Source organism: Amblyomma americanum, chromosome 1 (genome assembly GCF_052857255.1).
Source record: "Amblyomma americanum isolate KBUSLIRL-KWMA chromosome 1, ASM5285725v1, whole genome shotgun sequence".
NCBI lineage: Eukaryota > Metazoa > Arthropoda > Arachnida > Ixodida > Ixodidae > Amblyomma > Amblyomma americanum.
The window spans coordinates 194,990,356-195,018,102 of NC_135497.1; the positions used below are offsets into that span (position 1 = coordinate 194,990,356).

General features: G+C 43.7%; 1 protein-coding gene across 2 annotated transcripts in view; it reads left to right on the forward strand.

Annotated features, from left to right (window-relative positions):
• The window catches only part of Megf8 (multiple EGF like domains 8), a 200,215-nt gene that overhangs the window by 63,161 nt on the left and 109,307 nt on the right, over window positions 1–27,747 (forward strand). For both annotated transcript variants that reach the window (XM_077648185.1, XM_077648186.1), the window contains exons 14-20: window positions 3,755–3,909; window positions 9,588–9,801; window positions 10,102–10,293; window positions 17,616–17,792; window positions 20,549–20,713; window positions 23,954–24,120; window positions 24,629–24,876. In XM_077648185.1, the coding sequence (XP_077504311.1) occupies window positions 3,755–3,909; window positions 9,588–9,801; window positions 10,102–10,293; window positions 17,616–17,792; window positions 20,549–20,713; window positions 23,954–24,120; window positions 24,629–24,876 (1,318 nt within the window). The remainder of the gene's footprint in view (window positions 1–3,754; window positions 3,910–9,587; window positions 9,802–10,101; window positions 10,294–17,615; window positions 17,793–20,548; window positions 20,714–23,953; window positions 24,121–24,628; window positions 24,877–27,747) is intronic.

A 27,747-nucleotide genomic window follows, 5' to 3' on the forward strand; every position in this document is an offset into this window, starting at 1 on the left:
TACATTGCACAATGATGTCATTGGTTGACAAAAGACTTTTAGACTTTTGCATGTCTAGGTGTTTGAACAACTACTGTGTAATCAGACCAATCTGTATTCCAGTCTTGCTGTGCAGATGCAGTGCACCGCTAAAGACGCATTGGCTAGGATTTCTGGAAGGGGAAGGGAACTTCACTCTCTATTAATGTGAAAGAAAAGCCATCACTGGAAGTTGTCTGCAGAGCTTGTCCGTCTGCCAAATGTGTCTACAGAAAGTGGTACCTCTCAGATGACCTCGTATGTCAGAGTCAGATTTAATTGACTCAGTGGAGCTCAAAGTTGATGAAGGTGCAGATGAAATCCCAGCAATGGCATCACTGGCTGACCTCAATATGGTGGCAGTATTCCCGACTACATTCGCACCAAAATTTTGCGCAGCCGTTCATCGTACAGTGTTCCGAGTGGTGTCTTAGCACTTCTCTTTGCATACAGCTTACGGTACCCGTTTTAGTCAAGCTGGAGGCTAGCTTGTAACAGAGGTTCGGACCGACGACATATGCCCCTTTAATTGCATGCTTTCTAAGACTTGATCTTTTCCCTTAAGGCATGTTTGACTGTCCGCCGTGATGTGGAGATGTGAGAGCTACTGCACCCTTTCTTTTTCTCAAAAACCAATTTTCGTATTAAAATTTTGACGTAACTGCAAGTTACGAAGTGTTTTTCGGCACCCAGCAAATTGCGAAGGTTGTGCAGGAAAGTAAACGGGGCAGAGAAAAAGCGAGAATCCTGCAGAAATAAGCACGTGACGCAATATGTTGACTGCCAAAGCAAGGTGATCTATGAAATCCCTCTGTCATGCGGTGCCACTTATGTTGGCCAGACTGGCCGCTGCTTAAATGACAGATTAAGAGAGCACGCTAATGATGTCAGAGTAGGCAGAGGGATCGCACTTGCCAAGCATGTGACAACATGCAAATGCACTCCCCAGTTCAAGCAAAAACAAAGTGTTGCACACGTACGCAAGCTAACAAAAACGAGAACTATACGAAGCTTTCGTCATCCACACGAGAGGTGACAAGTGCTTGAGCGTGCCGTCTCTTCGCTTATCGAGAAAAGAGATAGCCTTTTTAGATATTGACCTGCAATAGTATCGGTCTTATATCATGGTGTTCTTTTAGCTTTTATGTGTACTTCCTGTATTTATTGCGCTCTCGCACGAAATACACTCAGTTGTAAGTTCGGTGCTGTGTGTGTTGCTTCTCTTTATCTTGTCCCGTTTTTCGTGCCGTTTTCAGTCTTGAATCCAGCTTTGGACATCACATTGTTTTTCTTGAAGCCCTTTTGCTTTCATTTAAAAACGGGATACTGAAGTTATTAGTGAGTTTGATGCTCCTCACAAAGGAAATAAAAATTAACAAGCACTTGATGTCAAGTCAGAAAACCATTTACTAAACGAGTGCAGTGAAGCTGTTTGGCATCCGCAATTATCCAGTTATCCGCCATATTGCGCAGCTGATGGTGCACTCTATAGGCTATGAAACTCACGAATAAACTTCCGTCGCCATTTTGCGAGATTCTAACAGCAGTTCAAACTATCCGAATTTCCAAATTAACAGATGTTAAATTAATGAGGTTTTACTGTGTGTGTTTGGGGATGTCTACTATGATGTTTGAGATGGTGAGGTATTAAGGAGGGAAGAGTCTCTTGAGGATGTACTTACTTGCAATGAGTTTTTGATGCTGACAGAGATCTAGCCTGTGGATGCCCCTTATTGAGACCCAGGTTTGCAGTGGTTTCCCCGCAGGAGTAAGGATGAGGAGACAAGGAGGGTTAGGAAAAACAGCAAAACAAATATATTCACATTATATTTACATCTTGGAGCAGTGAGAAAGACTGCGATGAGGGAATATGACAGACGAAGCAGTCAAGCGCTCTTATATAGCGTTTTTGCCTTTAGTTCCTGCTTTTTTCCGCCAGTCAGCTGAGTTTTTCGTGGGCACTACCTTTGGATGGTGACACTGAAGCTGAATGGTTCCAAGGCTGTTGCAGGAGCACATCCTTTTTCTTTTGTCCTTCGCAAACGTCTGGTGTGAATCAGGTGCAAACGCAGGCCAGTTCTTGGAGCTGCCTTGAGCCTCCAGGAATGGCAACAGGGAGGTTGTCGAAGCTAGGCAATGGGTAGTTCGACGAAACCACAGCTGCAAAAAAAGTTAGGTGATGCCGGAAGGGGTGACTTGTCTCCCTAACCTGGACAGCCGTTGTGCGTCGCAGCTTGCGCTGCTCGAAGACTCGCCCTGTCTGAGAAGGCTCTGTTGTAGTTCCTTTGTTGAACTCTGTACCCGGGCACTGGTGACAAGCAGGTTTTCTCGGTTCCCTGTGCCTCGTCACACGTAGGCTATTTTGGTAGTTGGTCTCTTCAGGCGCCAAAGCAGTTGGGATGAAAGCGGGCACAACAACCTATAGATCCCTGGAGTCGGCATTACATATCCACTGCCACTTCCACAGGCTCTCTTAATGTTGCTAAATGGGTGTTAAAAAGAATCAGTTCAGTTTGTATACTTTGTATCGAAGCATTCAGCAGCTATGCGCAGACTTTCTCATTGCATCAAATTGCGAGCCATGTATGAAGGATCTCTTATTAAAGTGAAAGCTTTACTAGGCTATGTCGACAAGGTCGTGTCCGCAGCAGTTGTAGGGAACTCAAAAGAGTAGCGTCAAATGAGCAGTTGTAATCTAAAGAGTATAACGTGAGGATGCTGCCCTAACAAAAATTTTCGAAATCGGATGAATAGGTAATTATTTAGAGCCAAAAATGTCCAAAAAGTGGGTAGGGCCAGAGCCAAAGTGGTGCCAGATTTGAAAATGCCGAAAGTGTGGGACCATGTGACTGGAACTGTGGGCAGAGCCAACATATGGTGCCAAATTTGAACACCCGAAAGGAATACTGAGACCACCTCCTAATTCCTTCGCCCCGACTGTGAGGCCCCATGATGACGGGAATAATGTTCATTCATTCATTCATGAAACGAGGGAAAATGCGCAGTTAATCGAAATCCAATCAATTAATGATTAATGTAAAGTGTTAAGTGTGAATTAAGGTGAAATTATGGTGAAATAAGGGTGTTAATGGTGAATTAAGGTGAAATTATGGTGAAATAAGGGTGAATTAAGTGTGTTAAAGGTTAATTAAGGGTGAATTAAGGAGAATTAATGGTGTAACGGTGTGGCGCGAAGCGATGCCATGCCAAATATGAAATGAGTATACGGCCCCATCCGCTTCAACACGTCGCTCCTACGCCATCGGCAGTTTGCTGAAGTGATGTCACGATCACGTGAGACACACGGAGTGACGGCGCACCAAAAAACAACTGGAAATGAGTATACGGCCTCTTCCGCTTCGGTGCGCCTCTTGTATGCCAGTCGCTCTCTCGCCATTGCCGCGTGCAGATGTTGTGTTCGCGCACTGATGACGCTGATGTGCTGATGCCGCGTTCTGATGCCGTGTGGTGCTTAATTGCGCGTTGTGTGGACGTGTGGCATCATGTTTAAGCTGTCCGCGCCATCGTATAGTGCAGCTTCAACATCCAGACCACATGTAAAGAGAGGCAAAGAGGGGCAAAGAGAGGCGTCGACTGCCGAGGTGGCGTCAGTGCTTTCGCATTACTCCAATGCGGGTTGCCACAGTGATCTCGAATTTTTCTGGGGCCAGCTACTGAGCTGTGAGTAACTTGTGGTAGTATAACTTCCACCTTTTTCATTGTTATCATTTTGCAGGGGAGCTACATTTCCAGGTGCACAGTGTCCCAATTGCTCAGCATTTAAAGATTGTGCTGGCTGCCTGCAGAAGCTGGGATGTGGTTGGTGTGGAAATGACTACAATCCAAACAATGGAGTCTGTGTGGAGGGAGACTTCTCTGGACCTTACCTTGGTATGCTACTTACCTCATATTGCTATAGAATGTGTGCATGTTCAATGAATAAACATTCGCTATTACCTTGTGGCATGCAGTTTTTGTTGTGCAAAATATGAATTCAGTAATTTGCAATGAATAGCTCTCTCAAAACTGGTCCTTTGGTCCACTGCAAGGGACTACACCACTGCTGTGAGGAGCCTTTCTTCCACAGCAGCATGGGAGCAACGTGCACTGCTTTTATTTTAAGTCTGAAGCATTAATAGTGACAACCCTCAGTATTTTTGTGTCCAATTTAGCCTCAGTAAAATGTAGTGTTTTCTAAGTTATCCGACCGCCGCCGCAGTGCTCAGTGGTTATGGCGCTCGGCTGCAGACCCGGAAGACGCGGGTTCAATCCTGGCCACGGCAATCGAAGGCACAATTCTAGAGGCTCGTGTACTGTGCAATGTCAGTCAACTTTGAAGAACCCCAGGTGGTCGAAATTTCCAGAGCCCTTCACTACGGTGTCCCTCATAGCTTGAGTCGCTTTGGGACGTTAAACCCCCATAAATCATAAACCAAACCAAGTTATCCAAAAGATGAAGTAGAAGAATAAATGGAAGCTGGAATACAATGATACAATGTTGTTCAGGTGGGCATGGGAAAATGAAAATAGAAAAATGGGAAGAAGAAGAAAAAGAAATGATTGGGAAGTACACTCAGTGCCCCAGAGTAATATTATGAGGCAGATGACAATGATGTGTGCGGTTGCACGGGACAGAGTGCCCCGCGCTAGGCCCGTCAGCCATTAAAATCTTGTCATTGCCATCACTCATTTGTCACACACATAATATAAAGGCTTTTTCATGTGTGTTCGTGTGCACAGCTAACACTGTACTGCTGAGATAGAGGCCTCTTGCGTATGTAGAAGAGCTAACATGGAAGAAGAGGAATTAGTTGGGATGATCTCACAGTCCCCCGGAATAGTAACGGACAGAAGACGACATAGACAATTGAAGTTCAAGGTAGCACTAGAATATGATTTACTCAAATGAAACGCGACTATAATGGTAACGCAAGAGTGAACTGTGCAGGTGAGAAACTGAGGCAAATAAAAACACTTATTGTAATGCGAGAGTCAGTTTTTCAGGTGTGTAAAAAAAAAAAGAATCAAGGGTCTGCGAATATTGAAATTTTTAAATATGAATTGAATATGATTATGAAGAAAATATGCCTCCAAATATTAAATCGAATATCTGTTTAGTATAAAAGAAATAAGAAATTGTTGTCATTTTTTTTGCAAATAGTCTATGGCCTTCGCAGCCAGAGTAAACAAAGCTAGATTGACTTAGCCGCATACTTAAAAAAAATTATGTGCACGGAAATGTACACTGCTTCATTAGACGGCATAACAATATACAGCTTGTAATGTGGTCATACAAAATAAGTATCTAAATGAAATCTATGATTGATACATGACTGGCAACTAAAGAAAGATAACATGATGGGTAGCAAAAACTCTTTAATACGGACTTCAAGGGACCAGAAGAAATGCTGTAATTATGCCTCTCACCCCTCTAAAAAAAATGCCGAAAATGCGAAAATGTGGTCAAGCCTTCAGAGAAGGCTCCATCGCACAAATAATGAAAAGCCCGTGACAATAGCGAAATTCAGTGTGCTGGAAGAACAACGATGACATAAGTGAGGGGAACACCCACTGATGTCGGAGTAGCGACACTGCTTCTAAAAAGGAATAGAAATGACCAATGACTCGCCAGTTGATGTCTGAAAGTGCCGTGCAGGTGGGTTTGGACATCTGGCGAATGCGCGGCCGAGAGCCCCATCGCTGCGGGCTGGTGGCCCCATGTGACATTCCGCAAATGAGCTTGTCTACATATCATACATATTATAGCTGGGCAAAACGATACGGTGGAGCTCATGCTGTAGTAGGATGCAACATAAAAAACAGCTGAAGATAACAGTGGACAACGGCCGGCGGCATCCTGTATTTGTCTGCTGGCCAACCAGAGCAGTGAACAAAATCAGCTTTTTAATGTTTGACTGTATCAAACAAGCCAGAGACATCAAAATTCTTGAGCCTTTAATTTCGTCTTGTGATTAGCTTCTTGTTTAGGCAACAAAAAAAGCTTTAACAATGGTCTTCTTTTTGTCAGTGAGGAATTCTGTTCAGTGGCCCTGAATGTGGGCAGAGCTGCACTGCAGACTTCAGTTGTATGTGACTGTAGAGTTGTGAAGGCGACAGGATGAGTGCCATGGGTGTGGAAATTAGGTATGTATGAAATAATGGACAGATAAAAAAATGCATGCTTTCACATTTGATTGTTTGAAGCAGTGGTCAGGCATGCTCTTTGCATCACATGTGGTATGTGGGAAAGCCCACTTGCAGACTTTCACACTAAGCCCTAGCAATGTTCAAATGTGATCAGTCCACGCGATAGACAGCGGAGAAGAAATCAAAGAGAACATCTATGTTCTATTTTTTTGACACTTTAAACTCAAACTTCAGTTTATTTCCCCAGACATTGTGATTTTGTCATGGGCAGGTATGAAAGTCTATGCAGTATTCGATTTCTGCGGAATGTTCAGAAATTTATTTTATTTATTTATTGCACCCTCAGGGCCAAAGGCATTACAGAGGGGAGTGGGTTACATAGGATAAAACAAAACAATGAATACAATACAGTGAATGTTATTGGAACATAAATTCAACTTTCCCTTGATTATACAAAGTTAACTAGTGCATTTCGAATATGTAAGTTATCTTCAATGGCTGCAATATTGGGGTTAAGGAGGTCCCACTCGACAAAAGTCTGGGGTGGTGAAACTGAAAACGGGTCAGTATGGCATTTTGCAATCCCTACTTTGTAACAATGATCAGTGCGACAAGAAATGTATTCGGGCAGTGAAATGAAATCATGCAGCGTGACGTGGTGAAATACTTTGTGGAAAAGAGTTAAGTATCTGATTCTCCGGCAATATTGTAAGGATAGGAGGGAAAGTTGAGCTTTCATGGCTGTGATACTTGCGGTACGGTTATAATTGGAAAGGGTGAAGCGAACAGAATTATTTTGTATAGGTTTGAGAAAAGTTATAAGGTTTTCATGCGTGGGGTCCCTTATGGATGCTGCGTATTCAAGTTTAGGACGTATTAGTGTTTTATAAAGTATAAAAGTTTTAGGGACGATAGAACGGCAGAGAAGTCGTGACGTAAATATCCTTAGCATACGATTAACGTTATTAGACAGTTTTAGTTGACCGGAGCGACGGTACTGCTCCGCTCACGGTAGCACAGTGAGCGGTAGCGGAGCGCTGACACCGAAATCGTTTTTAGTTGCGCATGAAATGAGTTCCCCTTAGCAGAGGGCTCTCGTAGCACCCTCTGTGCAACTAAACTGGAAGCACTACATCTGATAAACTATATAGGTTCAATATTTCTTTTTATACTTTAAAAAATACTCTTTATTGTACAATTTTATATGCAGTTGAAAAGAATTTAGGTAGCAGAAATGTTTTTAACATATATTGATGTTCTTCGATAGGTCGGGTCTTCTCGATATCCAAAGCAAGCCAACCACAGCTCTAGCCAAGGTTGTACTGGTTTTTTCCGGCGTTCATGTTGATTTCACGAGCCACTGTATGTATGTATGTACATCTTCTACCTTTGCTACATCTACAAAGACAATGCCAAAGCCGTAAAGCCTCTGCTGCAAAGAACTATACTCTGTTTCATACATCAGGTGCAACGCTGCAAAAGTCACGGAAGTAGTCCGCACGGGAAAATAAAGAGAGGCGAGTTATTCCACGCTTTTTCTGTGGACGAGTGGTCTTAGGCACGAGAAAGTGACAGCGTGTCGTCAGCAGTAAGAATGCATTTAATCAAGCTGATGACATATGTGTCATGCAGTACGCCTGTAAACAAAGGATTTACTATGTTTTGCTCACCACAAGGAGCGCACTACTTTTTGGCCGCGTATGCAGGCAGCGCAAACAAGAGCGCTAGCTTTGACAACGTTGCACCTGATGTATGAAACGGAGTATAGCACCGCTGGCGGAAAAAGTTGACGACTGTGCGCTTGCCTCGCTGGGGGCAGCCATCTTGCTCCGCTGCTGGGGGCCATCTCGCTAGGCTCTCTCGGCTAGGGTCGTCAGCGAGCGGAACGGGAGGTGCATTCCGGTAGCCCGCTCAGGGCCAAGCGGGCTGCGCATGCGCAATTATGTTGCCGCTGGGCTGCCTGAACGGAGCGGGACCGTCGCTCCGGTCAACTAAAACTGTCTATTAGTCACGTATTCGATATGAGTACGCCATGTTAAGTTTCATGCGATATGAACGCCTAGATACCTATATGCTGTGACAGAATCAAGAGGAATGCCATTCAAATAATATGAAGGAAGATTTTTGAATCTGCGGGAAACATAAACTTACATTTGTTAGTTTTTAATTCTTTTTTCCATGTTATGTACCAGTTGAAGACAAGATTAAGATTGTACTGGAGAGTGTCTATGTGATTGTGTTTACTGATTTCCTGGAAAATTACACAGTCATCTGCAAAATTAAAAACAAAAGCGGTCCAAGTACAGATCTTTGTGGTACACGAGAGATCACTTTAGTAAGCGGCGAGGTAGTGCCATTAGCAAATACAAATTACCAGTGGTTAAGTAGGAAGGATTCAATCCATCTGGACATGTGAGGATCAAGATTAAAATGATTAAATTTATGAAGTAACAGTTGCTGACAAACTTTATCAAAGGCTTTCAAGAAAGCTAAAAAAATTCAGTCTGCACAAGATGACTTGTCAAGTATGTGGTGTAGCTTATCAACGAATTAAAGTAACTGTGTTTCACTTGAATATGTTTGACCAAAACCATGTTGCGCAGGCTCAAAAAGAATTGTCATCAAGCAAGGCAACTACCTGCATGAAAGGCCTACCTGCATGATGTATAAACCAACATGCGAGTAATACGGCATAGTGTGATTTTGCTTCCACGTAATATACGATTATACTGAGGGGTGACTTGTAACATCTATTTTTGGTAAAAAAAACTTAGGGCTACATTTGAGCAAACAAGGTATTCATCTCTACATGTGTTCAGGACGATTACCTTGTGTACATTAAAGCCCATTCTACTGTTTCAGTTATACACATAGCTCCTGGAGGCTCTATAAAAATGCAGAGCATGTTTTAACCCTTTTGGGATTAAAAAGCCAGTTCTTTTTTGTTGTTTTTGATTTTTCTCCTATGTGTGAGCATTCATTGATGAAACGGAAACGCGGAAGCCTTCAGTTGCAAATTCTAAAATTATCTGATGTCATACTAAAAACTGCACTTGTAACGCAAATGTTAATAAATGCCTATTACCTGGTGACTAGTTTCTTGTACCCTTATGAAAATGCAGAAACCTTGAATGCTACGGTTCTTACATACTTTGATTTTTGCCATTGTTCAGTGCCTGTTTAACTCTACTGTTTTATTTTGCCTGATTGCGTTTAGTGTGTATAGCAGTGGGCATCCGGCTGATAACAAGGGATAAATATGTTCAGCTTCTGGCTTGGGAGCGAACTCTTGTGTACACTATGCGGAAGCTAGTTGCTTTCATGAGGCTGGTGCCCCGTAAGTTTCTCTTGGGCTCTTCAGTGGCAATCAAGAGGGAGCTGCTCAGAAACATGCCGCATTTTTATTGTTTGAACCCTGGCAGGCACATGCTCGGAGCGTGTCCGCAAGCAGTTCCCATCCTTGGGTGGCCCCCGGGAGGCGTCATGGTCTTATGCCCAGTGCCCCAACGTGAATGAATGTAAGCTCAAGCTGGCCCGCTGCCACCCAGATGCAAGCTGCTATGACACGGCCAACAGCTATCGATGTCAGTGCAATCGGGGCTTCAAAGGCGATGGCACTACCACCTGTGTTAAGACGTATGTATCTGTTTAGGGGAACGAGGAAGTCTTCTTGTTGTTGTTTTTTTTTTGTGGTATTGTTATGCACCATTGCATTTGAGGAGGCCTCTGCAACGGTCAGAATTTAAGGATCATGCAAGTGTAATGAAATTGTAATTCCTATAGGGTTGAAATTTCAGAAGGAATTCAAATTTCTATCAAATTTTTATTGGAATCTTTGCTTATGTTAATATGTAGATTTTCAAGGGAATGGAAACGTCCTGCCCACTACACTAGTCTTATTTATTTTATTTGTTGTTACTGTTTCATGTTTTCCAGGTGTGCTGAGCATTGTGTTCATGGCCATTGTTCAGAGGCACCCGATTTTCGGTGCATCTGCCATCTTGGCTGGACGGGGCCAAGGTGTGATGTTGACTGTGGCTGCCATAACCATAGCAGCTGTGAGCGTGGAGTAGGCCATTGTGATCGGTGCTACAACCTCACTGAAGGAGCCCACTGTCATCTTTGCAGGTATTGAGGCTATGAGCTGTCATTTTACTTTTTTTGCTGCTGCTAGCTTGTCTTGTACAGCCATGTTCTACCTGGATGTCTTTGTTCAGGATGCAATGTCTTGTGCGTTGTTGAGTTGGAAGCTATGCACTTCCTGCATTGAGTGGTGCCCCGCGGAAATGGATTGCGGTAGCAGATCACGTATCGCTTTATGCTATAACTCTACAATCACAGTCATCAATGCCGGCCGCAGTGGTGATGGCGCGCGTCGGCATTAGTCAGTGGGGGGCTATGAGTTTCGGCATTGCGCGAAGTGCAGCATGGGACAGATGCCAGTGAGGGATGTGCTTTGGGGTGCGTCAGCATGACTTGCTCATTGGATCGCAGCGTGACTTGTGAGCCACGCAGGCCACTCATTGCTGATAGCCTTTTACAGTGAAAGCCTTTGGTTTATATAGCCATTTAGAGTAGCATGTCGCGATAGAATCCACTGTCATCCAGGGTGGTACCGACAAATCTTCTCCATAGCCTGGTGACCGAGTGGCTGCCGGGTGGGAGCGGAGAAAAAACTAGAGGGGACTCTTTTAAGAACTTCTTCATAATGGTATGACAGGATAGCTTTAATGGGTTAATGCTCATGTATGTGGAGTTGATCATCCCCTACATTCATAGGTCTTAGGGAGTCCTCATGGCTTGTGAGGCCAGATTGCTCTTCCCAGGCAACCGAGCATTGCCAATCATTAATTTAACTGCCAAATGGCATGGTGGCCAGTTCGCTCACAGTCCGGTGGGCAGCTTGTGATGGCATCACAAGGTCTCGTGACCTAGCTTGCTTCCATGGGGATTTTTCGCTCACAACATCGCCGTTGATGTCTGGTCTTCCGCTGAGCAAGACCTTTAACTGTCGTGTTAAAAGCCTCGTTAATACAACTGGACGCCGCTTGGAGCGCTAGCATCACCCGTAGTGGATAAGCTGAGCCACGTCAACACCGCCGATTGAAGGGGAAACGGAGGGTGTGCGGTGGGACTAATCAGTGGCACCAACAATAAGTCACGGCAGTGGGCGTGCTCATTGCTTGGGAAAGGGGGAAAGCCAGTCGATAGAAGTCTACCCACAGTCACGTTTTGGAGAGGTCGTGGCGAGGAAAACTCACCAGAGAATTTCCACGCAGCTGTTGCTCTGTGTTTGCACCGTGTTGTGGCAGTTGGTCCACCGGTTTTTGGCAATCAGTTTTCCATGGAGTCTGTACAGGGTAGTGAAAGTACGGCGTTGCAGCAATTACAGCTTCTGCATCATGAAGCTCAGCATGCGTCATGACATCACCGAGTCATGACAATAAGGGGGTGGCCGATGCCCGGCGTAGCCGGTAAGCAAACGTAGTGAATGAGAGAGAGCCGTGTTGAGAGGTAACAACAACAAAACAGTTTATAGAATCGATACTAGGAATACGAGAGCTTTTACAGTAGAGGAATGGAAATTTTATGAAACAATTACCATGGACTTCTGAAAAACACACATCGCATTAAATACACTGAATTAAGTTATACATTTCAATAAGAGATTGTCTACAGAGATCACGATGAAAGAGCGAGTCCAATTAGCGACAGTTGAAAAAAAAGTTCAGAAGGGGAGCGAACATACAGTTGACCGGGGAGCGTGGCAGCAGTCCATCCATAAAGACGCAGGCTGGGCGGCTTCAAGGATGCGGTGCGGCGGCTCAGAGACCTGGGAGTGCGCGGCGGCGGCTTTCCCTCCGCGGAGCGCACTGACGCTCGTGCCCATTCGGCCCCTTCTTAAAAGCTTAGGTCGTTAGCGGACGAATCACTCAGTGTCCAAAAAAAACACACACACACACACACACACACACACCAAAAATGCTCCAAGTAGTTCACACACAAAAAGGGAGTTACGTAGGCCCCCCCACTTGGACACTGTATGGCCACCATCTTGAAGTAAGAAAAGAATTCACGAATATACAAAAGCAGCTCAAGGCTTTGGCAGTAGTAGAGGTGACCTTGAGCTGGGAAAAAATAACAGATAGACAGAATGGATGGATGGATGGATGGATGGATGGATGGATGGCTAAGGCTGACCCTTTAAATTGAGCGGTGGTTCAAGCCACCTAGCCATGACTTGTGAAATTTTACTCTTGTCTTGATTTTAGCCACCAATCAGATAACCTTCGCTTGGTTACTTCTACCCGCTTAAAATCCACTTTCCCTTCACTGTACTTAAACCCCAATGCCTTGGATAAATCAGCCCCGCTGCTTTCCACTGCAGGGCGAAGCCCTTTACAGAAAAGTATCAAGCGTTCAGCCATTTTCTCCTCCTCTCCACAAACACCACACAACGTGTCTATCTCGTGGTACCTGACTCTATACGTAGTCCGCAAAACTCCAGTCCTGGCCTCAAACAACAAATAGCTTGCTCCCCTACAATTATCATAGATATTTTCTGTGGCAATTTCCTGTTTAAAGGTCCGGTATGTTCCCAGTGCCGATTTCGTCAGCATCCCTGTTTTCCACAGAGCTCTCTCTGTTTCTTTAACCTTTTTCTTAACCGATAATTGCTGATTTGCCCCCTTACTGCTGTCCAGATATTTGCTTGTCAATTTTCTAGTTTGCTTTCTCCATTTCGTGTCAACATTCTTTATATACAGGTATCTGAAAACTTTCCTAGCCCACTGCTTTTCCTCCATCTTTCTCAATCGTTCCTCAATGCTATCTTACTGCTAGCCTCTCTGCTCTCGAAAGACGCCCATCCCATATCAGCCTGTACCCCCTGATTTGGTGTATTGCCATGTGCTCCCAAAGCTAGTCTCCCCACGCCGCGTTGTTTGATTTCTAACCTTGCTTGAACATCTGGTCTCATGCACAGGACCGCATTACCGAAAGTCAGGCTAGGAACCATCACCCCTTTCCAGATGCCTCTTACCACTTCATACCTATTGTACTTCCACAGTGCCCTATTTGTCATGACAGCTACATTCCTAATAGCTTTATTCGTTACATGTTTTTCATGCTCTGTCAGATACTCAGCTCTATTATTTATCCACACCCCAAGATACTTGTACTCATCCACTACTTATAGCGTGAACTCCTGTATTCTATGCTCGCGGTCCTCATCATTAAATATCATGACTGTAGATTTTTCCTTACTAAACTTCAAACCTGATCTGTCTCCCTCTGTACCACAAATGTCTATAAACTTCTGCAAATCTTCCTTGTTGTCAGCCGTTAGCACTATATCATCCGCGTATATTAGTCCCGGTAATGTCTTTCTTAATCCATTCCCCTTGCTTGAAAAAAGAAAGGTTGAAGCCTAGTTCGCTCCTCTCTAGTTTGGTTTCTAACCCTTGCAGGTACAACATGAACAACAAAGAAGACAGCGGACATCCTTGCCTAAGCTCCCGCTATATCTCTACAGGCCCTGATACATTTTTCCCATTTTATAAGCACACTGGTACCTTTATATATATCTTTTAAAAGATCAGTTACTCCATCTTTCACATCCAATGTGCCCAGTATGTCCCACAGGTACTCTTGAATAACGTTGTCGTAGGCTCCCTTTATATCCAGAAATGCTAGCCATAGGGGCCTGTGTTCCTTTTCAGCAATCTCTATGCATTGCGTCAATGAAAATAGGTTGTCCTCCAACCTCCTTTGTTTCCGGAACTCATTTTGTAGCTCCCCTAGCACCCCCTCGTTCTCCACCCAAGCCTGCAGTCTATCCTTTATAATCTGCATCACCACCCTGTAAACCACATATGTCACTGTTATGGGACGGTAGTTACTTACGTCAGCTTTGTCCCCCTTTCCCTTATATATCATGTTCATTCTACTTAATCGCTATTCATCGGGGACTTTGCCATCCATTATCATTTTATTCACTACCTGTATTAATGTTTGCTTGGAATTTGTTCCTAGCTTCTTTATTAACTAGGGTTGTGCGAATATTGAAATTTTCGATTACGAATCGAATACGAATATGAAAAAAAAATGGCTTCGTATATCGAATCGAATATCGAATATCTGGTCAGCACAAAAGATAAGTTCAGAAAAGATAAAAAAGCAAACATTGTTGCTCATATTTTTTTTTCAAAATAGTGTATGGCTTTTGTAACTGAAATAAACAAAACTAGACTGCCTGAGCACCGTATAAAAAAAAGAAAGCATGATGTGTGCGAAAATGTAAACTACTTAATTGAACAGCACAACAGTATCCAACCTGTAATGTGGTCAGGCAATATGAAATCCATAACATCACAAGACTGAATACAAAAATAACATGATGGCTAGTAAAACCTCAATAATTCGGAGTTCAAAGAACTGATAGAAATGCCCGGCTTATTCGAAGGTCTGTTTATAAAATGCCCCGCGGCCCTGAAAAAAAAAAAGTACCGAAAATGCGGTAGTCATATGAGGCGGCTCTATTGTGCAAACACGTGTAATCCCGTGACGAGCACAGAGTTTCGGCGTGCTGGAAGACATCGCGAACATAAGAGAGATGGGAACGCACATTGACGTCGGAATGGCAAGGCTGCTTCTAAAAAAGAAAAAAAAATGGCCAGCGACGCGTCAGTCAGCATCTTAAAACGGCACGGTACTGAGATTGGACTACTGGCCAATGCGCGGGCCGACAGTTGCCATTGCCATGGGCGAGTGGCGAAACTCAGAAACCAAAACTATGCGGCCAGGTCATTGTTTTGACCTAGTGACAGGGGCCCTCCGAACGTTGTCACGCCTACCGTTACGCCCACTTAAGAGGTGCATGGGTTACAGTGCACCATGCAATAGGCGGGATTTTTACAGGATCGCTTGCCCTGTTGCGGCACCTAGACTCGCCCCTTAGGGAGCCTCAAGCGAAATTCCACAAGTAGGCTTTCTCGCATAGCGTAGTTGACCAAAGCAAGATGATGGTGGTCACGTTCAGAGAGTTAAGGTGACAGAACGAATGCCATGGGTGCGGGAATTAATTAGATAACATATTACTGAAGAGTAAAAAATAACAGCCTTCGCGTTGCAATTGTTAGAAGCGGGTCGTCCCCCATCTTGTTCGCAGCACGTGTGGTATGTGGAAAAGCGCACTTGCAGAGTTGCGCACAAGGTCAAGCCTAGCGGCAGCGGATTGCGATCGGTCCACGCGATAAACGATGGAGAAGAAAGAGAACAGGGCCTTTATATTGTTTTCCTGGAACTTTAAACTCTATACACAGATAATTTGCCAAGATATTACATTTTTGCCACAATCAAATTTACGAAAGTCGGCGCAGTATACGAACGCTGCCGAGTATTCGAGAATTTTCGAATATTCGGAAAATCACGAATGTCATTTCCCGAATACGATTATGAACCGAATATGAAACATACTCAATTCGTATTCGAAATTTCGAATATTCGCACACCCCTATTATTAACATAATTGGAATACCGCCTGGTCCTGTTGACGTGCCACTAGGAACCTTCTTCTCTGCCCTTTCCCACTCTCTTTGCTCAAGTGAAGCAATTTCAGTAGTTGGTATATCCTCCTTCGATAAATTATGTGCAGCATTTGCAACAAAACAAGCAACACGTACGCCCCCGCACATGCATTGTGGAGGGGTTGCACCACTAGAAGAAAATACCACTGAAACATCGTGCACGCACGCGCTCTCTTCCATAGACGCATAGAGGCTACATCGACATACATATGTGTAAAGAAACGCGGACACATCAGTTTTATATAAACATAAGTGAAAAAGATGCTGCCACTTCTGTGACAGTGTTTAACCCTGGAGTCCGTGACATGTACTGGGAATGCAATAAAACCGGAGACCGCGAGTGGAAAATATTCGAGTATGCATGTGAGTGTAGAGGTGCCAAAACTGGCAGTCACCTATGAAGCACACCGAATCAGGCCTGCCTCTCCAGACCCCTCGGCCACTAATGCCAATCAGCTTTCAGTGATTAATGCACGAAGCTAGTAAGCTTAGCTCTGCAAAATTTTTTTTTCTAGCTTTCAGAGGTCATATTTGGCGAGTGCAATCCACTTATAACGATATTGAAAAAGGAAAATCCGATCGTTACTACAGATTATGGTTATATCTAAACCGGCAAAAAAAAAAGCAAAAAGAACATACCCATGCATTCCTCAATGCATGTAGGTATTACCCCATACGTGTAGCCATATCCACCGGTGCACCGGTGCTCCTGTCAGGAGCGCACAGCGCCTTTGCCAAGTTCGCTGAGCGAGCCACCCCCACCTCCTCCGGAGCTCTCCTCAAGAGATAAACACGCCATGATGTTATCGGTGCACAGCATCTTGGCACGCTGCCATGGACTGAGCTGCGGTCAATGCGAAATGGGGGAACGCACAAGAAAACGCGAATGATTAAAAAAATGTAAATTCTCAACCATCTTGGGCAGAAACTACATTTGTGTGAGGTAGCGTTCATTGCGTGGCAGTGGCCAAGCAAGCTCTTTCCTCCAGCGATTGTGGCGATGATAGCACTTGGTTCCCAAGGTGGTAGGCAACCCTCTCTTACGGATGTCACCAGGCTGGTCCCTTCGCGAATTTTTTACATCATTCGCTTTAAATAATTTATTTTTTGTCAAACTTTCAGACAAATTTTGCTAGTAAACACCTTCGAGGTGGCCAGAATCCTATCATTGTATCTGTTATTTTTTTATCGTTATATACGGTTTATTTTTACATCAGGGACGATGGCAGAATTCATAACTCTAAAGAATTTTTTTGTTATTAGCAATGTATCGTTATATCTGGTATCGTTATAAGTGGATTGCACTGCATACAAATTCAAATTTAGTCATGAAAGCATTTCGAGATAAGCAGTGACAAATACATGGTGCCTATTGATTGAGATGCAAAGTTTTCATCTTAACCGATACTTCAAGGTATGCGAGCTAGAGATAATGAGGGTTTACTGTAATTTGGACTTTACCATGAATAAATAGAAAAATGCATGAAGTTGCTTTGATGCCAGCTGTTTCATTTTATACTTTCTTTTTCAGCCCTCCAACCAGTTTTGCATGAGAAATGTTAGGGGCTATTCTGTGAAACATTGCAAAACATATTAACCTGTTTTTCACAACAGGTATTTTACAGCACATCTATCCCATTTATTTTTATTGTTCTTATCCCTTGCCATTGGCTGAAATGCTGCTATGGTATCATTATTGCTGGGCTGACAGGTATGAATGAAACAGAATAAAATGAACTGGGCTTCACTGTATTCAGCAGTCTGCAGTCACTGTAGCAAAAAATGTTTAAAAATAAAAATGAAATAAAGTTATTTTTCACTTCCCTCTCCCGTTATCGTTCTGCACTGTGCTCAAACAACCAGGAGAGGGAGCTTTGGGAATGCTACTAGTCCTTTTGGATGCCGCAAATGTGCTTGCAATGGCCATGGTGACGCTACGCAAGGCATGTGTGACTCGAGCACAGGAGACTGCTACTGCCTGCACAACACCCAAGGGAAGCACTGCGAAACCTGCCAGCCAGGGTACTTTGGTGATCCCAGGTATGTCTGGCTGGAAGCTTGCACGTCTCTCTATTTATTTATTTATTTATTTGAACCTCAAGGGTCCCTGACGGGACATTACATAATGAGTGGGCGCAAGAACAGCGATTAACAATGAATGTTACATGGGAATCAAGACGATGGCATGGCTTCCTCGATGGCAGTCTTGAAATGGGCTGGATCAGGGATTAGTGCTAAGTCGGAGGGAAGGTCATTCCAGTCGCGAGCTGTGTGAACAAAAAATGATTTCTGAAAAGTAGTAGTGCGGGCACGATGCGGGATGACGCTGTTTGTATGGCCTGTGTGGGGTGTTCGACGTACTGGTAGAATGAGCTTGCCGTCACGGGGTGAACAATGGAAAAACTTGTGATAAAGGCAGAGACGTGAAATTCGGCGACGGGAAGCGAGAGAAAGAAGTTTCAGTTGGAACTTCAAGGCTGATATGCTAGAGTATCGCGAGTAGTTTGAAAGGATAAAGCGAGTGGCCCGATTCTGAACAGATTCAAGGGCTGAGGTAAGGTTAGACTGATGGGGGTCAAATATTGCGCAAGCGTATTCAAGTTCAGGGCGCACAAATGTTTTATAAGCTAGTAATTTTAAGGAAGAAGGTGTCATGTGCAGGTTACGCCGGAGATACCCAATTGATCGATTAGATGAGTTTATTATGTGGTTAATGTGGCAAGACCATGGTAAGTCACTAGCGAGGTTAATACCAAGATACTTAAAACAGTTAGCGGAAATAATGGCAGTATCGTTAATTTTATAAGTAGGCGGAGTATAATTTCGGCGGCGGTGAAAAGAAATTTGCACAGTCTTTGTAGTATTTAGGGACATTAGCCACGTAGTGCACCACTGCTGTATGTTATCCATGTCATTTTGGAGGATGTAAGCATCCTCGGCTTTAGTTATGGGGCGGTAGAGTACGCAATCATCCGCGAAAAGGCGGATGCTAGATGTTACTGTGGAAGGCAAATCGTTAATGTATATTAGAAAGAGCAAGGGGCCAAGAACTGTGCCTTGGGGTACTCCTAAAAGAATGTGTGAGTAAGATGATGAGAAGCCATTAGCGGAAACAAATTGCATTTGGTCAGTTAAAAAGCTTCGAATCCAGTTCAAGACACTAGGATTAATGTTTAATAGGGACATTTTTAGTAGAAGGCGGGAATAGGGCACTTTATCGAAAGCTGTTTCAAAATCTAGAAATAGCGCATCAGTTGGGATATTGCGGTCAAGATAGGAATGAATGTCATGCAGGAACAAAGCTAGTTGGGTTTCACATGAGTGGTCTTTCCGGAATCCGTGTTGGTTTGGATGAAAAAAGTTGACCGATGTTAGAAATGTGGCAACATTAGAGTAAATGACGTGTTCCGTGATCTTAGAGCATACACAGTATATTCTCGGCAGAAACAGCAAAGTGAATGGGTGCAAATCCCCTTTTGCAGTCATGTCTTTTTTGGTCACCATGAAATACGACATGGCACCTGTGGAAACATACCGTATATACTCATGTAAGGGCCGCCCCCGTGTAAGGGCTGCACCCCCAACGTGGCAGCTGGTATTTCGGGGGAAAAAAAAGTCAGCAAAAAAAAAAAAAGAATTGCTTCATGTGTGCATAATTTTGCCCACGTTGTATGTTACGCTGGGAGCTGATAGACGATAACTGCCTGCGACATTTGGTACAACCACGCTAGCGTCATCCCGCGTACTGGACTCCGCCTGGAACCGTGAACATGTGGTGCCACAGCACTGCTATCTCGTCTTGTGCGCTCAGTGTTCACACCAGAGGAGACATAATGCTATGCTGCGCAAAAAAAAAAAAAATAGAATGGGGTGCACGTGCGCTACCGGTGCGTTCCTTTGCGGCGTCGCACCGTCCGCCAGGCTTGGCCGCTGTAGTAGCATGCCGTTCGCCCAGTATCGTTAAGTTATAAATAAGTAAGTAAAGTTATAAGTGGATTGCATCGAAGCCGTACCAAAAGTGCTGTGAATCTAGTCATGGTTTACGATAAACGGCATATTGTAGTTACTAGTTCACTATCACACAATAACATCGCATTAAAATGAACTTGTAATTGCTTTCCGCATGTCCTTTAACAGTGAAGCGCACCGAAAAGCAGGCCAGGCGAACGCCACCTCACACTTAACAGCCGTGGGTCGCTCGTGTGGCATGCCACTCTGAGCCGTCACAGTCACTCTAGCGCTAGATTTTTGGAGGAGCTTGATGTTAACTTAATCACATAACATCTGCCAGTAAGCTGATCTAGCAACCTGTTTTACCTTATGCGGTTAATTCATGCCAGTTGTCAGGTGCACATCTTATTATCCATACTTTCATTGCATTATGTATTTGAAAAATTTACCAGGAAAGTACTAATTTGTCATAGAAATGTATGTCGCAGCATAAAAAAGGAATGCATAATTGGGGCTCCACTGTAAACGGAAAAGTTTTACAGAAAGATGCCTGTCCCGTGTAAGGGCCGCACCCTATCAAAACTGCGGAAAAAAGTGCATCCCTTTCGCTAGTATGTACTGTACTTCTCGTTCCCACCATAGCCATTGATTGCAGAGCAAGGGGAGTCACCACACATGTGTACAGCGTATTGTTTTCATGGCGACCACTTTTTGCCTGTTAGTACGTCAGAATGCCCCTTGGCTATGAGAAGAAAAAAAAATTTTGCCCCACATTTCGAGAGTATTGCCTGTAGGTTCCTGTCTCTTGCTCTTTGATCTTATGCTGCTCTCTGTGGATTTTTCAGGAATGGAGGCCGCTGCTACATTGACTGTAGCCCCAAGCGTATTGTGTATGTGGAATCAGGTGGAGGTGGACTGGGTGTCCCAGACATGGAGGGTCCTATGGAGGCTCACCACTGCCTCTGGATCCTAACCAGCACTTCAGCCAGCAGTAACAACACACTGTCATTGTAAGCTCACCTGCTGCTTCTGCCCGCGTCACCGTCTCACTCTCACTTGCTACACATGGAGGTGGTGCTCTACCTTTTTCTTTAAACATTGTCATGGTGTGGTCTTCTCACAGTTTATCACATGGCTATATTTATCAAACACAAATGACACTTCATTATTGCTATGCACATACCCTTGTTTGTTTTTTTTTGTGCAAGGAAATGCATGTTTGTTTAAAGTTATTGAAGAATGCTATTTTTATGTTAAGTACATAATTTGCTATGCCTTGGCTGTTATTTTTTATTCACATAGGAAAGAAGTGGGATGCATCTGTAAATGTTTTTATTTCTGTTCAGTAAATTATTGCAGTATACCAGACAAGCACTCTTTTTGCGAATCAGAGAATACTTAACCAGTATAGATAGGAGGCCTTTTAGTTCATGACAACAGTTCAAAGTGTCGGGGAGTATATAACTTCAGTCCAGCAAAACAAAAAATCTATTGGTATGTAGTTCACTAGGTCACTGCTTGCTGTATTTAAAGTTATGCTTAGTCGGAAATATTGTTTTTGTGAACACTATGCGCAATGCTCACGTGCACACAGCTGTGCACAGCTATGCACAATATGCGCACAGCTGTGCTCATCACCTTCAAGAAAACAATGAATAGCAAGCACAGCAGAGCACACCATATTTTGATTTTGATTCTACTTGTTTTTTTATTTGTTAATTTATTTGCATCAAGTAACAAATACAGGGTACAGGAGGCCCGCAGAAAAAGCTGTCATGGAGACAGCTTGATGAGGCCGCAGGCCCCCCTACACTGGTTGTTTCACAGCGTCACAAAACAACAGGCATCATTCATAACAAAATTGTTTGGCAGAAGTGTTTAGCGAGCTGATTGACAGCTACTGTGTAGCACCATATCTGATCAGCCTAAGAAATTAACAGTGTATGACAGCATTAGTCACTCTATTGGATTCAGATGAAATCACTTTAAGGATTCAAATGTATGTACAAACTAACACACCAGACAAAGTTGTGAGGGAAGGTTATGAAAGAGAAACAAAAACAAGTTGTCACTTGGGCAAAATTCGAGTAAACAAACCAAATACATTTTATTCACTTGCCTTCGTCGCAGTTTGACAGGAAACTTAATGCTTTGTGCACGTCCTTTTCGTGGTACATTTCATGGCACATACAGATGAAGGATGGAGGTATAATGGAATGTAGTATCCCAAGAAAGTTGGCAGTTTAGCACACACAAGTCAGTTTGTTTGCTTGGCATTCTCCGTCAAAACAAAAGCCCACAGCATTGTTTTAAAGATGTGCAGCATACTTCAAAGGTAGATCCAGAAACTGTTTTAATTCAGAGTTGCATAGCGTTCTGCACATAAAGGGGCTCCGAAACACCCTCCGAAGAGAGCACATGAACTCGCTCAATAACTACATTGTGTTGTCATGAAAACGTGAGCCAAATAATGCACTTTACATGCAGCAGAGAACCCACAATCACACGCGAAAGTTCGCGAGCCCTTCCCGGCGACTTTTTCATGCTCGCACCCTCCTCCGTCACTCGCACCTGTGTATGAAAGTTGAGAGGTGGCTATTGGTTAGATTCTTTATGACATCAGGCAGCTACCATGGCTATTGGTTGGATCCATGACGTCAGGCAGCTACCATGGCCATGGTCAATAAGCCGCGTAGCTCCGGCGGGTCATGAAGCTCCGCTCCCGGAAGTGGGGCTGGCAGAGGAGCACCGACTTTTCAGCATGCAAAAAGTGACGAGAGGAGAGGGAAAGGTGCGAAGACACTGAAATTTTAATTATTGATTGTAGATAACTCAGCTTCTAGAAAGCACATTTAAAAAAATTCTTGCTGGACAATATTCGTGAAACGGCATGCTTTAACATCCGAGGAACACTGCAACTTTATTACAGCCCCTTTCAGTGCCCCTTTAATAGTTCACTTTAAATTATCTTTTTTCATCACCTTGATTTTTTTCATTTAATTTTGGGCTGAATTTCTTGACTGATTTGTGGACATTTAATTTCATGAGGTGACTGCATCTTCTGCAGAATGTAGCCATCAGCAACATAGATTTCACCTTTGTCATAGGCAGGTGCATTGAGCTTGTGCAACAAAACAACCTCAACATTGCTGGCGTGTTCTAAGTAATCATGTTGAAGCATTTTCTCACCAGTATGCTACATGCCTGTAAGAGAGCATGCAGAAGGTACAGTATACATGATGTCAAGATACATGTTCGAGCCACGTGTAAAGAGCCTGTGTGACTGGCATGTCTTACTGAGATGCAGGTAGGTCTGGAGATCTGTGAAGAAGCAGTTAAAACAGTGTTTAACTTTAGGGGGAATTTTATGATTTCATCATTGAATATAGACATTAACCATCAATCCTGGCTTTTGCTATTATTTAGACATACTGAGGACAGCCTGCACTGCCAGAGTGTGGTAACCCAAAAATGTGTGTTTTAGGAAATTTAGAGTGGCTGCAGAGTAAGCGCTGCTCAAGGATGTCATCATTTCATTTGTCTCACTGTAGCACTTTTTTTTGGGACCCCTTTTTTGCTTATCAGAAGCTATTCGTGAAAATTGTAAAATCGAGCTTTTGCAGAAATGAAACCGTTTGCAGTGATCTGGTTCAAGTTTAAACAGTAGAAATTCTAACTATCGGTGCATGTTTTTTTATTCCCTATTGATGCTGCTTGGGTCAGTGTGGAGAACCAAGATTCAAGGGTGCTTGTTAATCACCAGATAATTCTTCGATGCGTATAGCCGATAAGCAGTGGTCACTTAGTGTAGCAGAAGGGATTCCAAGGGAAGGAAACTGTGGCTGGGAGTGGCAGAGAGTCAGGTGAGAGAGAGGTGAGATTAGGAATTTTTGCTTGGCTAGGGTGGTTGCAGCTGGCACAGGACAGGGCTGAATAGAGACCTTGGCAGAAGTTTCCGTCCTGCAGTAGGTGCAGTTTTTCTGGTTGTGATTGCTGTGGTGGTGCTGCTGATAGGGATGAAGATGAATTCTTTTCTTTGGTGAATAACAGTGCAAACTGCTGCCTTCTTCCAAACAGTATACAGCTTAATATTCCTAAATAATGCCGAACAAGGCCAATAGCTTGCATGCAGTAAAGCTTGCATGCTTACAGTCGCTTGCATGCAAAATGGACTAGCAAGGCATTTTGATGCCCAAAATGATGTTGCATATGAGCTTAATCATGCCTTCTCTTTTTTTTTTTTTTAATAGGCATCGAGGGGCTACCTTGGAGATAACACTGCTTCCGAACCTTAGGATTCCATGCCCTGAGAACCATGTGTATGTGTACTCGGGTGTCCCACCTTTTGTGCTGTCTGCTGTGCGTGGCAGTGAGGAGAGCGTGCTACTGGGAGCATTTTGTGGAACCAATCTGACAGGTATGATGCAGTTTGCTTGGGAACATAATTTAAGTGCTGCGGTGCATAATAGAAACAGTTATGCCATTATAAAATCTTTATTTGATTGCCATTCAGTCCCACCAGAATACATGCCGTTACGCCTACTTTGTGTGGTATCATACCACAACTGATCAAGCAAGGTCAGCAGAAATTGTTTTTGAATCCTCTGTTATGAATTTCTTTGAAACACTGCATTACTGCTAAAAAAGTACACTTGCTTCTCATGGTGAGCTTGAGAAATATATTGTGATGATGCTACTTTACAACAGAAAGAAGTTTGATGTTAGCCAAATTTATGCCATACCAAATCCTGGCATCACATCTTTTGTACATTTGTGAGCTTTCTTTGTTCTTTTGCGCTGTGTGTTCAGTGAGCAACTGACTAGCTCTAGATGTGTTATTGGAATTTTACCTTCCATTTGCACTACATGTAGTTGTGGGTGCTTTTCCACTTGACTGTCTTATCAACCTTTTTCTTTGTCTTTAGCACCCATCACCCTAGTGTCGCCAACAGGCTGGCTGTCAGTGTACTTTCGGCGTGGCCGCCTGCCTCAAGGATTCAGTGCCACTTTTCGCCGTCTGGACTGCCCCATCGCCTGCTTGTCTGAGCCACAGCGTGTGTGCAGCGCCAGTGGGGAGTGTGCATGTAGTCGTGGCTATGTGGGCAGCCGCTGCCAGGTGGCCATTTGTCCCAATGAGTGTTCAGCCAGCCAGCACCACGGGCTTTGTGAAAAGGTGGGTTAATTGCTACCAAAGGCCAAATTTATACCTAGCAGGCACAGCCAGTGCCTGCATGTGTCATATAACATACAAAAGTAGTAACTTGTCACCTAGTGAATTTTGTCCAGTTGTGCTTGTACATTCCTGTCAATATGAACATTCAGGGTTATAAGAAGACCACAAGTCCAAGTGCACTGCTCTTTTCACTTATCAGTAACAACCTTTGAGCTGTTTCTTGGGACTTTTTTGTTGTTTTATCTAGCAGCTTTTGTGTTGCTTTTTATCTAACAGCACTTTTACTATTAGTTCTACCAACTACAAGTCAATTAATTGCATTTTTACTTCTGAAAACTGTGATTTTGGTGTTGCTTTTGCTTGACGCAAAGATAGGACGTTTGAATGATGTTGTGAAATTGTCAGTTCTTTTGTCAAACATAAGCATTCAGTGATGCATTAAAATTTTTTTAAGAAGAAGAAAATTTCTGTACACAGACTTCTATCACTTTGAAGTCAAGGATCAAATTTTTCTTTACAATATCTGGAGGTACACCAGATATATTCACTGTAGTGCTGTTCAACAGCCTCTGAAGGGAACAACAGTTTATGATAGGCAACAAAGCATTGAAAGTGGTAAAGGTATGCACCTACTTAGGGAGGTAGCGACCACAGATTCGGGCCATGAGAGTGAAATGACTAGGAGAAGAAGAATAGGGTGAAGTGCATTTGGCAGGTACTGCTCTCAGTTCATGAGTATCTCTCAAGAGGAAAGTAATATAACAGCTTCATCTTTCCAGTACTCGCCTATGGAGCAGAAACGTTGAGGCTAAAGAGAACAGTTGAACTTACCTATATTGAGGACAAACGTGAGTTAGTGATAGTGTAGTCAAAATCAAGAAGAAGAAATGTTCATGGACAAGGCATGTAAAATGAAGGCAAGATAACTGATGGTCATTAAGGATAACAAAGTGGATACCACGAGAGAGCAAGTGTAGCAGGGGCAGCAGAGAGTCAGGTGGGTGGACAAGATCAGGAAGTTTACGGGGACGAAGTGGCCTTGGCTGGCACAGGACAGGGTTAATTGGAGGAATATGCAAGGGTAAAGGTGATGGTGATGATGAACTTCAGTGCAGTTAAGGTTCTGCATACCCAAAATTTCCACAACTTGTGGGAAACATGATGATAGAATGACTTATTAAATCTATTCATTCAAAGGACATAAGGGATCATTTCTGCATAATGGGAATTTAGTATACTAGGGGCACCCAGAAAGTAATGCCCTTATATTTTTTTTGTCAAGCACTGTTTATTCAAAATTCATGAAATATGTATGAAGTGCTGCCACATCTCCTCGACACGTGCTGTTTTTTGGTGTGATCTCTACGAACTCCTAGGGCTTTATGAGAGCAGAACAGAAGCATGTGTGCCTTTCTTGTATACCATACATGACGGAAGCCAATAGTCACTGAAACCAAGGAGCATAGGAGATTTTTTTTTTAATTTGTGTTGTTCAATGGGCGATTAAATGAGGCAATTATTTTAAAGGTAATTGATTAGAAAGCAGAAGAAAAAACAACCACATGCCACCGGTGGGATACGAACACACAACCTCCAAATTCCACGTCCTGTGCTCTACCAACTGAGCTACAGCGATGGCTGTCCAACCTTCTGCTTCCGGGGGTACTTACGTATAGTGTAACCAAGCATACCTTGTGGCATAATTATGGTTTCGTTGAATGAATGATAGTCTCGTCCTCAAATCTTGACCCATGGTGCATATACTTTAGTAAGCTGAAAAACCCAGAAAAAAAACCAGACAGGGAGTGAAGAAGCCAGAAAAAACACAGACAGGAAGAAGAGACAAATGACAGAACTTGTCTCTATTTCCTGTGTTTTTTCTGGTGCGGTGCTCCTTAATTATGGCAAACCAACTAGCCCAGTCTTTTGCTTTACTGAGCCTGCAGAGGACAAGCCATGCTTCATTGCAACGTAGTCATGGATACCAGTTTCAGAGTAACGTGCTCTCAGCGCTTCGTCAAGGCATGGCCGAACTGGAGGCAGCAATGCGCACACTCATCAATCCTCTCCAGCCCGGCCATGGTCAAAGCAGTGTCTTGCGGAGGCACTGGCATCGAAGCACCCCCACCTTTAGCAGTGTCAATGTCTGTCCCACTATGTGACCGTTCTTTCTACGTGCCCGTGATGAGTTGACTGCTCACAATGCCAGCCTGCACCATTTTTTTGAGTGGTGTGCCGTGGTTAGAGGGTTAAGTTAGGTTGACCTTCCTCCAAAAAACGTCCATTCTAAAATTGTGGGTCGACCTGTATGTGGAGCTGTCCTACCTGCAGGGTCTAAGGTAGTTTTGACGAGCAGCAGGTATTAAGCTCCCTGTGCTGGTGCCGATTCCAGGCGGATGCATCAGAAAATGTCGTTAATTCTTATGCAAATTGGTTCGGTAAGAAAATTCGAATTGTGCTCCGTTTTCCAGACTCGTTCATGTTGGCGGTTGCTTCCTCGGACAAGAGGTAGGTAGTACAAGGGCCAACTTCTGATTGCGGCAACAGCCAGGGCATGCGTATTGCTGGAATCTGAAACTAAAAAACCATTTGCAGTTCGGTTTGCCGCTAGTCACTCGGGCTGCACGCAGTTGTAGAGGCAGGGTAAAAAGTCGCTTTCTTACTTTTGATCACCATTGGCTTCAGACTGCTGTCCCTGTGATCACACCGTTATGCCTTTATTGCCTTTGAGTTGTGCGCGCGCCGCGATGCCATACTGTGGGAAACCACCAAACAAAATGCAGTAGCGGGATGAAACATGAAGGTTGAACGTGGAGTGGGTGAGGAGGGGTATGCGTTGACTTATATTTGGAATCAACTTTCTTTTTGGCC